The 15457-nt window shown below is 29.7% G+C and overlaps 1 protein-coding gene across 1 annotated transcript in view; it reads left to right on the top strand.

Annotated features, from left to right (window-relative positions):
- LOC111626088 (myotubularin-related protein 9-like) overlaps positions 1 to 15457 on the top strand; it is a 66758-nt gene that overhangs the window by 40770 nt on the left and 10531 nt on the right. The window contains exons 9-10 of the mRNA XM_023369370.1: positions 3920 to 4019; positions 6840 to 6967. Coding sequence (XP_023225138.1) covers positions 3920 to 4019; positions 6840 to 6967 — 228 coding nt within the window. The remainder of the gene's footprint in view (positions 1 to 3919; positions 4020 to 6839; positions 6968 to 15457) is intronic.

Raw genomic sequence — 15457 nt, 5'->3', positions numbered from 1 at the left:
TTTATGGTGTTTCTTGGAATTCTCAATGTTGTTAAAAGTCCCTTAAAGCATAGAAACAAGGCGGCAATTTCATAGAGGGATATAAAGATTCCTAATCCAGGACCATCATGTATTCCTTGTCCTTTTTATTATTATACGTTTAATTGACGAAGACCGTTAAAGATGGTTGAAAACATTTTTACAGTATTAAATAATTTGCTTGAGTGTTTGAAAGGTGATACTTTTTTATAGTTTAGTCTAATTTCAGTATAATTTATTATATTTAAACTAAAGAAGTCGAATATCATGGTGTATAATCACTTCTGGTATGACAGTCATTGGGGTTTTGACATCAGTTACCCTATCACCTCCGCCAACTTTTTCTCCTACTGAAATACTAATGTTTTCTACCAATTCTTCCATAGCCTTAGATCTCATAGTCACACAGCACGTTATCTCGTTACACTCTGAATCAACTAAATTGATATCTTGCTTGTCTATTGCTGAGTTAGTCTGAGATTCTTTGGAATCCTCAGAACCTATCAAACACCTGTAATGAACTTTCAATATACTTCTTGAAGCAGTTACTGGATTTCTGGGCTGCTTCCTCTTGCAATTTTCATCTTTTCCATCCTTCAGTCCCAGACTTTTTTGCTTTGAAAATATTAATTTCATATTGTGTTATTATAATTGAGAAGTAAGGGCTCTGAAATAACCTGAAAATAATAATATCAAAAGATATATTTATAAGATAAAATAAATTATATAATGTAAGTTGCTTTTAAAACTTAGATTGGGACACAAAAATCAAAAGTTGCATTTAAAATTCTGCAGTATTGTAGACTACTCAAAACTTTTTCAAATAATCGATTGTGTGCCACTTCAAATTGACTAATAAATAACTATTTATTAGTATTGACTGTGTGAAAAAATATTGATTTGGCTTATGTATTTTTGTTGCACCTACATGAACAACACTTAATAAATGCTAAACCATAAACTAACCTTGGTTTCAATTTTTTACATTTCTTTGAACTATTAAACTAGAAATTCAATCTTCATACAAGGTGCGAAACGCAGGTCAGGTCATTGAACTTTCCGTAAAAACATACTTCATTTTTAATAATGTGTATTTAACTAAATATGTAACTAAAAGTGTTAAATCTATTTAACTATGCATTCAGTTTACAAAATAAAGAATACAAAATCCATTCATTTGTTTTTAGCCAAGTTTGTGCCTTGTTGTCAAGTGATGCCAATTGGCATTAAACACCACTCAGAAATGAAACTCAATCTAATTCATGAACATGCTGATTCAAGAAATGAATATATGGAGGTACTTACTGTAAAAGTAAATCCAATATTTTTGTTCAAGGCACTGTCACTGACAATTAGATAACAAATCAAGTAGCTTCAATAATGCTCGCTTGCTTGGGAGTATTTAAATCAGAATCACAAATCACATGTAAACAAAATAAACAACTGTGCGAGAAGTGTTGAATTCGAACGAGCAAGTGCACCACTCATTCCCTCTTGCTCATTCACATCATTCAAGTCATTCACGTCATTCAATTGTGTGAGTCGCAGATGAGATTGTTTGATATGAATTGGTTTATTTTGATTTTTAAATTTAATAATTTGGCGATTTTGCCTCTTTGAAAGGCGCCTGGGGCACATGCATTACTTGCCTCACCCAAGGTACTCCTCTTCAGTTGGCTGTGTATTTACTGTTCTATACATATATATATATATAATTTATTTATATTTATTATTAACTTCCTAATTTTTACTTTCCCAGCTGTTATAGAGGGAAAGTATGTCAATCCAGCAAAAAATTGTCCCCAGATTTTTACATTTTTGGATTTAGGACTCCTTGAAACATCGAGAAATGCAAAAATGATTTATTTTCAACTTTGGGAGGTTTCTGTTGTTTAGAGCAGTGTTTTTCAGCTGTGTGTCCATGAAAAAATTTCATTGGTCCATAGAAAAAAAATATTTGACTGTACTGACACTGGCACAGTTGATTACAGGTGACATTTAAGTAGTAACTATAGATTATTACTGTATGTACTTTTTTACATATAGTAAATCTAGATAAGAACATAGTGATACCTCAGTTTTCATTGATAATCTGTCCGAAAACAGGCGGTTAAATCCGAAACTGGCAAAAACTAAGGCAATTATTTCCGTATGAATCAATGTAAATTCAATTAATTCGTTCTAGACAACACTCCAAGATACATATCAAAAACACATTTTATAGAGAATAAATATTGTGTAATACTAAAAACAATAAGAAATTAATATAAAATGAATATAAAAAACTAAATTTTTACCATGATAGACTCAATGACTGTACTTCTGGAACCTAAGCCTAACCTAACCTAGAGATTCTGGAAGAATGGCCATCTGGTCTACTATGGTAAGCATTACCTAAAAAAAACTAATGTAAAGAATAAATGAACATTTAACATAGCATTCAAAGGGCCTCTGGCTCTGGAAACTTTCTTTGGTCCCATGATGGAGCTAAAAGGAAAGGAAAACAATGGAATTGTTTTGCTAGACTCATGGAGTAATGTTCACACAATGAGAAGCAATGCCACACTGAGCAGGAAAACACATGGGTCTCCCTATGTTTTTGCAAAATTAGCAAGAGGTCACATGGGCACATTGACAAAATCAGGGGCATGCTGACAAAATCCAAGGCAACTGATGAAAACCAAGACAAACTTTTTGCAAAAAAATCTATGAAAAACGAGGTATTACTGTATAAGTGTAATAAAGAAGCAAAATTCATAATTGCAAAAATTTTTGGTCGTGGACCATGTAAAATTATCCATAATTTTACTGGTCCACGATGAGAACAAGATTGAGAAAAACACTGGTTTACAGGGTCTGTTTTAATGGATCTTACTGTATTAAATTTTACCAGAAATGTACTTGATAGCGTATAGCATATTGGAATGTTGTAACACAGTTGGGAATTTATGATAAAGATTTTGATTACACATACAGTACAATCAAAACTTACTGACTTCTTCCAACAATAAACAATAGCTATTCTGCTGCTGCTGCTACTTTGTCAGCTGATTGTTCAAGACAGTGATGGCAATAAATTTTTAGTTACAAACATAGGCAGTTGGATAGTCAACATGATAAAAGATTCAGCTTGCTACTGTAAGGAATTCAAGATTGAGTCAGAGTTGACTCAGAATCTTTTGTAGATGATTGATTTGGATATGCCAGGTCCCATACCAATTTAATTCAGATTGAAATGAAATTTTTTCATTTTGCAGTTATAGTTCTTTAACTTGTAAATCACATAAATTTTTCCTTTTATTTTGAATTTTATCATTATTCTCTAACTTTCTAAATTTGCTTCTAATTCCTTTTAACTGATTTTAATATTATATTTTTCCACTTTTAACTGTTTCAAGATGGAGGAAATTTGAACTGCTGTAAGAGTCTTTATTAATAAATCATTTGTATTTGATTCCTTGCAATTCATCTTCTAAAAAAATAAGTCAAAATTTTCTCATTCTCAATTATCTTGCCGACTGCATTAATAATGTTTTTTAGATGTTCTCTTAAACTTTGAAGTATTTTCCAAATAAGGTTTAATTGTAAGGTTATATTCTATTGACTTTGTGACTATAGTTTTATCAAGTAATTTTTCTCTTTTTTTCCTTATCAGATATAATAGATCAGGATTTCTTTTAATTACTGAATCCTTCATATAGTCCTATTCAGTATCATGTTTAACATCATATTAGTAACTCTGTAAAAACTCCACTCCCACACAAACTGAAAACAGCACTACTTCCATGTTAATGTATTATTGATTAGGAATGAATTAAAGTTGTTAGATCCAATAAAAATTTCTTTTAAAATAACTTGAAATCAATTTTAATTTATTAAGAGTTTAAAGTATTTTTTTCAGGTCTCATATAAATCAACCTGATGTCCTTTCTAGCTATTTAAATCCAATGTATGAACCTAATAATAAAGTGATTTGGCCAACAGTAGCACCACAAAGTTTGGTAAGTTTGTTTATGATATTGGAAAAACTTAATATTCAGTACTGTAATTATATTACATTGAATATTTATATCAAATGCCATAAATATTGTATTATAAGTTTTTATATAATACTATAGAATTTAAAAAAAAAATACATTACACTTAAAACTGTTCATTTATTTTATTTTGTAAAAATTTTTATTAATAATTATTTTGTAAAATATACAGCATGTCCAGCTATCTAGGGGTGAAAGAGATCTTTCTGGCATTGATTCGAAATGACTGCCTTCAGTAGCAATATAAGGATGTAGTCAGTTGAGAATGGCATTATGAATGGCATGTAGCATTTCTGGTGTCACCATTTCACAGGCTTCTTGTGTCTCTCTAGTTTTCCAATATAATCCAGTGCTGCTGGGACATTGATGCTTTTAGGAAACCAAACAGGAAAAATAGGGAGGGATCAAGTTGGTTATGTGGTGGCTATGGAATTGGGCTATGTCTTATCTAGTGGTTTCCAAACTAATTTGGAAGCGACTGACGTGTCTGGAAGTGAGCTGGTACTAAATCTGGTGTAATTTGCCAATTCATGTCATTAAGTCATTCATCCACAGTCATTCATCCACAGTCATGTTTATTATGAATGTGGATGAATGGCTATGCTGTCAATCAGTGTTGTATCGTGGGTGTCAGCAGCCTGGGGCGGAGGAAAATTTTGCCCCCCTTATTTAGGTATATCAGTTTAAAAGACCAAAATTCAGTTTTGTCACAGAACAAGCAATGAAAAATTCGGTGGTAGTGCAGCGACCTGTTTAAAATAGTTCTATTGGATATTAGTGGTGTATATGAACCGTACAAGCAAAAAAAAAAAAGGTCAACAGGTTTCGCAGGAATTCCTCGGATGAAAATGTACTAGTTCACCCGGCGAGCCGATTCGCTAGATGATACTATCGATACTTTGCTGGATGATAGCACTATCATAGGCACAATGCAAGTACAGATTAGGATGTTTCAAATTTTTACAAGATATTATTATTACTTATTGTGAAATTTTGCTGCCTGGGGTGGGCTGCTTCTGCCGCCCCCACTACGGTACGCCACTGCTATCAATGAATGAATGACAGAACCAAGAAACTGCTCACTCCAAACTAGACATTTAGGGTAAAATGCACTTGGTGTTGCACAGGTCATATGAATCACTCAGCTCAATGCACAGAGCTTTTGAGTACATTTCTCAGTGGTACAGTTTGTGATAGTTACAAATACACTCTTCTGGGAAAACAGTGCTTTGTCAGTTCATAAAATATGCTGAAGGTGTTGTGATTCATTATACAGGGTGCTTCATGAACAACTGTCCATTAGAGAGCAGTGCTGGGAAATTTGTGTTGTATGTGAACAGGGCTAGACTTTGTTGCATGCATAGAGGAAACATTTTGGTTAATTCATTAATGCTAGAGTTTAAGTGTTAATGATTGAGAAAGCAAAATCAAGTTAAAAAGTAATTAAAGATAGAGTACAGATTACAGTGATAAATTTTGTTACATCTTACATTGAAAATGGTGGCCATTTTCAATGAGGCAGGTAGTGAAGCTTGTGCTGGGCTAATTTGTCAATGTTTTTTTATAATTGTTTCAATAAGTTTTGATGATTAATAATTACATCTGCTTGCATCGTTCTTTAATTACAATAAATTTAACATTTAGTATATCTTATACTTTTTAAAAGTATTTTGAAATACATTTATTAAAAATTATTAGAGCTTTGTTTTTTGAAACCGTGTCCTGTTTTATAATTGTGGTGTAGTAAACACTAGTATTGTGTTTTATTTCAAAGTCACATGGCAAGTTTCCATCAAATTCCTTTATTAGTTGAGTTGACTCAACTAATAAAGGAATTTGATGGAAAACTTGCCATGTGTCTTTGGAATGAAACACAATACTAGTGTTTACTACGCCACAATTATTAGAGGTTGATAATTATATATTGATAGTACATATATAACTTATATATTATCAAATAAAAATTATTGTCATGTCAAGTTTTTTTCTAACATCAGAGTACATATATTAATATACAATAAATATCATTAACTGAAATTTCTGCATAAGATTATTTTTGTTGAGACTCAATTTTTAATATATTCATAGTAGTAGTTGTTTATATACAGTCGATCTCCCCTATAACACAGTAGATATGTTTCGGTTTTTATGAATCCATTTTCTACGAGTCCAGACAATCACAGCCGGCACATATGCAGTTTACGGACTACAGCTGTTTGTATTGAAAGGTTTCTTTCATAAAATTAATTGATTCTAGACTAATTCGACTCAACATTTTGAAAATACGTATAATTTTTTGGGAATAATCCATATAAACTATGCTATAAACAAAAAATTGTAGATTATTTACCGAGCATGCACTGTTCGACTACGCCATTGTTTAGCTTGTTTATGTCGTGGAACATGTCATCAAATGGCGCTCGCATGCTTCCCGATAAATTATTTTTTTCGCGAAAAATTTGCTTAACTTTGGAGACATCATTAATATAAATATAATTTTTATGGATGTTAAACAATAAATGGTTTTCAGTAGGTCTTCTGCTTGTTTAAACTCAACGGTTTGTACAATATCCGCTATTGGTCTAGATCCGACCAATCCTGTCACGACATGAGTCGGCAATGACATTTTACCGAATTATATGAGTTTTTTTAGCATGTTTGTATGAATACTGTCGCAATTTTTTCGCCATGATATAGGAATCCAAACTATAGGAACCTGTGTTATAGGGAGGTCGACTGTATTTTAACTAATTAAGTGAAAATAAAAAAATTATGTATTTACAGATATTATGGCCTGCAATGTATCTAAGATGGGTTTGTGATTTAAATCCACAAATTGAAGCATGGCAGACAATTGCAGAAATAAAAGAAAAGGATAAAGAATTGAAATCAAAGGCAATTAAATTGAGCGGGTACATTTCATTTAATTACAATTCTATTTTATTACTGTAATATAAATTTTAACTAAATAAATTAGAATAATGAAAAGATTGGACACAAAATTGAACTGTATATATTCATTGAATAATAATTGATAAGGTTAATATCAATAATATTTATTATATATGATTATAAAAATGTAATAAATGTAATATTTTAAACTTTTAAAAGGATTTAAATATGAAATATAAAATGTAATATTAAGATATTTTATAAAAAAAACATGATAACTTTCTTAAACAATAGATTTTTTTTTCTTTGTAAATTTAGGAAATATATTTTGACTTTAAAGTCAAGTTTATATTTATGAAAACAAAGAGATTAATATAATTTCTAGTTATCAAACAACAAAATTGTATATCTTTTACATTGATTTTCAAACTATTTTTGTTTTAATTTTTCAACTATTGATATTATAGAAAGGTTACAATTATTCATCTCTGTTAAATGATATTTTCATTTATTTAGTATTAATATATTTATATTTTTGAATGACTTGTATGATTTTAGAAATTTTTTTGGCTACAAATTTTTTGAAGGAAAGTCTGAAATAAGGTTTTTGTTAATTTTTTTTTTATTGTAAAATATATCAAAACTAAGTTAAATGCTTGCTCTTTTCTTTTTGTTGTTATATTTTTTTTATAATAATAGAATTTGATTGAGATATTTGGAATTGGAATGGATTTAAAATATAGTTATTGAACCTTGGCAGCATTATCAATGTTTCTGTTACCTCTTGTTATGAAAGTCAAATCTTTTTAATTGTCTTAAGAGGGTCAAAGACATTCCCAATTAATTAATTAAGATTAACATAAATTTGAAGTAAGAGTAGCTAATTTAATTAAATTGCTTGTCTTTTTGTTGTTCACAAACTTTAAAAGATGAAAATTGTTTTTTTCTTTTTTTCTTATAACTTTGAGAACCATTTTATTAATTGAAGCAGGAAATATATCTACTTTTTATTCATTTTCTAATATCAGACAAATAATTGAATGTTCTAGTAATCTGGATCCATCATAGATCTATAAGTATAATTATGAAGTAAGCTAGAAAATATACTCAAGAAATCAACTGTTTTCATACATTATACATTAATGTGTATCTTCTGAGGATGATTTATTTCATGTATGAATTTGGATTAAATGTGAAAAATTACATAAAGTGAACAGTTGATAGAAAAATATCTGAAATCTTTCAGCTTTTTCAAAATAATTTTTCTTTTGTTGACTTTTAACCTGTTGTTGTAAAATTCAGAAGTTTCTCAATTCATGTTACAATCAAAAGTTAAACAAGATTGAAGTTTTGTAAGTAGCTTTAAGTAAAGGTGAAATTACATATTCAAAATCAGTGGAGCAATTTTATTTGTTTTCCTTATTTTCAATTGTTTGGCAATGTTTTAATTTAACTGGTTCTTAGTTTTATAGATTTTTATTTTTGTTAGTTTCTGATGATTGACTTTAATAATTTAACTACTCAGCTTAATTATCTTAACTCAGTTGTAATTACTTTAAAGTTCAGTTATTGCAGGAATATCAATTTTTTTTTCTGCTTTGTAACACAATGCTTCATGTTGCATAAAGATGTGCTCTTTATTATCAAACCATTCTTTTATTCACAGCAATAGATGAGTTTCAAGCCAAAAATTTTGAATTTTAGAAATTCATTTATTTCCTGTAAAATATGATTTGTTATCATAGTTATGAAAATCTTTAAATACCGTGTTTCCCCGAAAATAAGACATCCGCAGAAAATAAGACCTAGCACAGATTTTGCTGAATTGCGAAATATAAGACCTCCCCTGAAAGTAAGACCTAGCGAAGTTTTTTTTAGTCGTAACGGTCATCGACAGATGGTTGAAAGTGGCCGTTGCCTTTTTGAAAGTACAGCTACTGATTGGTCAGCAGACAATTACGATACACGGCATGATTTGCACAAGACTATGGCTTGGGAATCACAGATTTGCATAACGTTACGGCTGGTGATGGCTAATTGGTCGGCCGGGAATCACGCCACATTACATTTGCATAGTGCTACGGTTCAGTAAGCACTAATTGGTCATCGAGTCCGATGTTGACGCTATGAAAAGGCGACAGTTCGACAAACCGGATATACATCACCCTCGTCTAAGTTCGACTTGGGAATTATTTTGTTCAATAATAAATGTGAATTCTTCTTCCTGGAAAAAATAAAACACTCCCTGAAAATAAGACCTAGCATATTTTTCAGAGCAAAAATTAATATAAGACACTGTCTTATTTTCGGGGAAACACGGTAGTAAATACCATTATAATGCAAAATTAAAATGAAGTTTTTTTTTTAATATTGAAATCATTAAGACTTAATTAATGTTTTCTTTGCTCAAAAATAATTATACAAAGAAAATGGTAGGAAATAAAATTATACTTTTCAATTTCAACATATCCTCAGACTCATTAAATATTATATAACACATACACCTTATTGCTGAGAATCATATAAAAACAGTAAAATGATTCTCAGCAATAAAGTGTATGTATTATATAATACTTTTCAATTACACATACATTTTCAAATTTTATGACTTCACAAACAAAAATACAATCTGATATTTTTAAGTATTCTTGTTTGTTTTAAACTTCGTATTAACTATAAATAAATCATTTATTTCACCACATTACACCACAGATCTTATTTCTGATATTATGATTTTAACATTTTTATATATTCAATGAATATATCTTTATTAAAAAGTACAGTAGAAACTCCATATTTATGAGGATTGTTTGTAAGACTGCTATAAATATAGATACTACAAATATGGGAAGGGAAAATGTATTGAAAAAATGTTAGGAGAAGAATGATAAAAAATACATAAGTAAAAATAAAAACATATTTTCAAATAAAGAAGTTTTTCTATTACATTTCTAATCTCTCTCTTTCTTTTCTTATTTATCTTATGTTAGATTCATTTATGACAAAAGCAAAACCAACCATAGATACGGATTTACCTTCCTGCAAAGAACCTTGCACTGTAATTTTGTCTACATGGACATTACTTCTTTCAGCTTTCTTGATATTGTACAACTAGTGTGTTTGTTTATATGAAATTGTTGATTTGTAAAGATTAAAAAAAGGCTAACTAAAATTTTGTGAAATATAATCAGTATCCCAAAAGTTTTTGGAATGAGCCTTTTTCTAAGAAATAACAAGCATATTACTATGCTGTACCTTCAAAATGGTCTTCTTGTGCAATGATGCAATGGTTCCAATGGTATTGAAGGTCCTCAAAGAAGCTCTGGAATTTTTCTTTTGTAATGGAATTAAGTATATACAGCCTATTGGATGAAGTCCACATCATCTGTCTATTCTTTGATAGACAGATGATGTGGACTTCATCCATGTGTTTCAGATGGGGAAATAAAAAAGAAGGTCATGGGGACAGTTCAGGTAAGTAGGGAATGTGGAAACATTGTCACCTGTTTTCCAGTCAAGAATTGTTGCAACAATAAGGTGGTAAGAGATCTTGTGTTAGCAAGAAGACATCACAAGAAGGGACTGATGAAGTTTGGGATGACAGCAGTATAGAGTTTGCAATAATGGCTGCAGAACATCAGTAGATGTGTTAATTAACAGTCTTGCTCTGAAGAACAAATTCCTTATGCCCAATTTCCCTTGCATCAGAAATCAGTTGGTATGGTTTTTGTCTTCAGTGGGTGACTGACTCTTTTCAATAGCAGTGATCCAAGGCCTTTCCACTCAGCACTTTGTCATTTGGTTTGCAGGTTGTATTGGTAGTACCAGTTTTCATCTGTTGCAATGATACAGTACAGTAGCATGGGGTTATTATGGACAGTTTCCAGAAGATCGATGCAATCTCAACATGTTCAATTTTCTTATTTGTTTATAAAGCCTTGTAAAATACAATAGGATCTAAAGGAGAATGCTGTATGGAATGATTTGAGAAAAAGGCTGTCTGGGAACTTCTGGGACAAAGGTTCTATAATGTTGATTTTTACAATGCAAACTAATACAAATTATAACGATTACTATTCATATAATTGCACTTACTAATATAACCAAAGTTGAGATAGCATCAATTAATCGCACAACATGAATTACAAAGAACTCATTTAAGAGAAAAACATTGAAAATTATTTTATTCTCTTTATTTGTAATTTTATTATTATTGTTAATTCTTTTGCAAATAAGCAAAGTTTAGCTTTATAAATATTAAAAATAGTTGCAAATACTGAACTGTGAATATATGAAATGCATGAATGTGGAATTCTACTGTATTTTGAATATCATTTAAACAAAATTTAAAAACTAGGATGAATTTAGCAATGCAGGGATTTAAACTGTCATTTATATTGATTGCTTTAATGTTGAGTATTTTAATTAGCATTAAAAATATAAGTAATTTGTCATTTAATTTGAAAGATGGCATTCTAAATTTTGAGAAATTTTTATATAAACAAACATCACTCATTTATAATAAAGTTTAGGAGAAAAAAATTTTAAATAAATAAATATACTATTATTCGTTATTTATATTTTGTTTTTATAATTATTTTGCTATAATAAAAGTTATGATTTGATTTAAGTTTATTTCTAATTATGATTATTTTCTTTTAATATCATGTATTATCATTTTCTTGGAGGATCAAATCACAGAATATAATGTGTAAATGTAGAAAAATTTAATTTTTTAAAATTGCTCTTTGATAATTTTTTAACTAAAATATATTTCAATGTAATATTTAGATATCATTATATAAAATTAAAGAAGTGTTATATGAAGAGTCTGACAAGTACTTCTTGTTATGCTGACAAGATTTGATAATGATTTAGATTTCAGTCTATAATGTTAATTACAGTAATACCTCAACTTACGCTACCCTGACTTACGCGATCCCAGAGTTACATGATTTTCAAATCTCGTTGATTTGTCTTTTGTTTGAGTGCCACGCAACTCTTGATTACTCACCCCCCACGCTATTATTCAGCTTACATGTTTGGACGTGTCGCACGGAATCGACACATAGCTACAATTTATTTTGTGTTATTTATTACTGTGTTTGTTATATGTACGGAGACTTGAGAGACTATGTGGTGATTTCTTGTAACTGTAAATGAATCAAAAGATGAGATAAGATTAACGAGAACATTTATTAGCTTACATACATCTGACTTGGATTTTACACAAATTGCGAAATTTTACTCCGACTTACACGATTATCACTCGGTCCCCTATCGCGTAAGTTCGGGGTATTACGGTATACTCAAAATTCTCAAACTGATTATTCTGTTAGAAAATTATTACAAATATTTCATAGATTATTTAAGATGATATTAATATACTGCTTAACTATATTAAAGCAGCAAATTAAAATAAAATTCCTATATTATATTGTTTTCTGATTTTCCTGTTTTTTTTTATTTTATTCTGTTATGGCAACATTTGATGCATGGGTGATCATCATTCATGCATCTGAGGGGGAATGCCTTCAGGGAGGTTTTTTATAGGAAACGCCCCTATTTAAGTATTACTAACATGAAGAAAACTCAGAAAATTCCATGTGGCCAAACTATTGGCTAGGTGCAAACCCTGAACTAAATACTGATAGTTGGCTAATCACTGGTGGGCTTTTTCTTTTTTATTTAATAATTTATATCCAGCAGCATGTGTTTATGTATATAAAATTCAATTTAAATGATTTTACTTGATGTATTTTTTTTATAATAGCAAAATGAAACAATCTTATATTTTATTTAGTGCAATTCCTGGATTTATGCCATTATTGACAAGACTATGTCTTGTCTATAAAATCATGCTGCTGTCAACGGCTGGACACTTTATGGATATGAAGCAGTACATGTCAGGAATTGCAATTTGGCACAGAGTATTTGGTGTCCAAATCATATGCACATAAAAAAATAAAGTCCAGACTTGTAGGTAGTCAGGCGAGTCAAAGTAAAATACAAAATGGCAACACTGTTTCTACAAACAGGCGCTAGTGCGAGATTTGCGCACGCATTGCTTGTTGGGAAGTTCAAAATGCGGACATTGCAAAATCAAATTTTGACAAATGTGTGACACATGTTATGTGTATATTCTCTTGCTCTTGTCGTCTCGCAGTCTTGTGAAAGAACGAGAGCAAGAACAACACTGGGACAATTCAGGTAAAAATGTCTTCCTGCTTACTGTAGCCAAGAACAAGCCCATGACAATGCAACCCATTGTAACCATGCCGCCATGGCTACGATACACTAATTAATGAGGAAAAGTCGACACCGGTACTTGGGGTCCTGACATAGATTACAGCAATGAAGCCTGCCGTAATCTATGCCAGGACCTCGAGTACCGGTGTCGGCTTTTTCTCATTGGTTAGTTCTCATTTTTCTCTTTTCCTTAGAAAATGGTGAGTAGTCGAACCCTGAGTCTGAGACATAGTCTTCTCCCAAAAAATGGCCTTGCCATTTTACTTGTATCAAATTAGAAGTGATATGTTATCAAAAGGATTAAAAAATAATAAAAGATTCAAGTATATGATGCAATTTTTTTATAACTGAATACAGTAAAATGTCAGTGTAATGAAATTACGAAATCATTGAAATACATTTATTATAATGAAATTTTGTTACATTGAAATATAGTCAAAATGCCAGAATGTTGAAAAAAGTTATTAAATAATGAAAAACATACCTTGAGAATAAGGAAGCTTTAAAATCAGTTTTCTAGTAGTGCTATTTAGAGAAAATTTCATTATTTTAAAATTGTGTAAGAGGCTATAGCGAATCAGCATCTTATTTTTGTAATTTTTGTTTCTGCCCTGTGGAATTAAGAGAGTCTTTTAATCATGCCTGTTATGAGTTCAGCAAGGCCCACAATGGAATGGCCAACTTATGTGTCATAGGACCTGATGTATTCAGATGAATCATTCTATTAAAAATTGAGCAAATTCTGATTTGAACGTGAGTTCTTCACAGTAGCAAGTTGGCTCTATTATTTTAACTATCTGACTGACTGTTTGTAATTAAAAATTTATCGTCATTGCTATCTTGAACAAATAGCTGACAAATGTGGCAGCACTGATAATCATATTAACATTTCCAGTAGTGGCAGCACTGATAATCATATTGTCATCTCCAGAATATTTGTTAATTTTTGAAAGAAGTCAGTAATTTTTGATTGTACTGTATGTGTAATCAAAAGCTTTATCATAAATTCCTGAACTGTGCAACAGCATTCCAATATGCTACATATCATTATTTAATATAGTTACTATTATTATGCTAAAGGAGTTTTTTCACATTGAGAGGTGCTTGTTGTTTCATCTTATCTAGGGTGCTTAGTACCAGTCTTGTATTTGGCACATCTTTTTGTTTTATCAGAATTTGCATTATGTTGACAGCATCTAAAATGGTAATCTTGGGTTCATCATCTACAATATTAGATGAATTCAAGATTACCATTTTGAATAATTGTTCAGTAATGATACTACATATGAAATAAATCATCAGGCACTTTTTATTTTACAGGCATTACAGGAATTATTTAGTTTACTGTATTATTTATTTATTTAGAATTGTTCTTGAGAATTAAAATGTTTTAAAATGTGCTTCAGATTTTCCATATAAAATCAAAAACTGAATCAACTAGAATTTATACTAACTGTGAACAGTACTTTTTCAAAAATTATAATCCTTGCAGATTTTTTCACTTGGAAAATTTGAACATACTCTGAAAAGTTGAGTTTTACTCTTAATAGACTGGAATGTAGTCTATATGGATAAATGATAAAAGTAGTTTTTTAACTTTACTTAAAATTAATTATCTAAATATATATATTTTTGATTGGCAAATTAATTTCAATGGGAAGACTAACAAATTCATTAAAATTCATATATAATACAAATATTTTCTACAAGTATACAAGAACTAATTCAATTTATTTTTCTAAGTAACATTTTTATCTATTTAATCAATTTAGACAAGTTAATTTTCTATTTCAGAATATTTTTGGAGGATATGAGGAAAGTTTAGCAAAAGTTATCAATACATTCTTATTTCAAACAATGTGTTAAATGGCTTTTTAAAATAGAATATATTTTTGTAATTAATTAATGTAATTTATATTAATTAAATTTTGATTCAAAATTTATGATTAAAAAGTAATCTACTGATATTCACTTTAAAATACATATTATTTTATTCTAAATTGAAAATTTTTCTTACAATGAAATGTGATTTGATCTTCAGAAATGAAACCATACCATTAATTTGCATGTATTCTAATATAAAGATATATTTTTGTTTTTTTTTTTTAATAAATTATATTTCATAATTTTTATTTTGAATATGAAATTTGTTTTTAGTTTGAAATTATTTACTTTCAGTAAGTTGCCATAAATAGGTAGGTTTTTAATGAATTTACAACTGAAAAGTAAATAATTAAATACATTTAAAATTAAATAATGTA

The sequence above is a fragment of the Centruroides sculpturatus genome, unplaced genomic scaffold, assembly GCF_000671375.1.
Source record: "Centruroides sculpturatus isolate CEXI.00-Female unplaced genomic scaffold, Cexi_2.0 scaffold305, whole genome shotgun sequence".
NCBI lineage: Eukaryota > Metazoa > Arthropoda > Arachnida > Scorpiones > Buthidae > Centruroides > Centruroides sculpturatus.
This window is presented reverse-complemented; position numbering and strand designations above follow the sequence as displayed.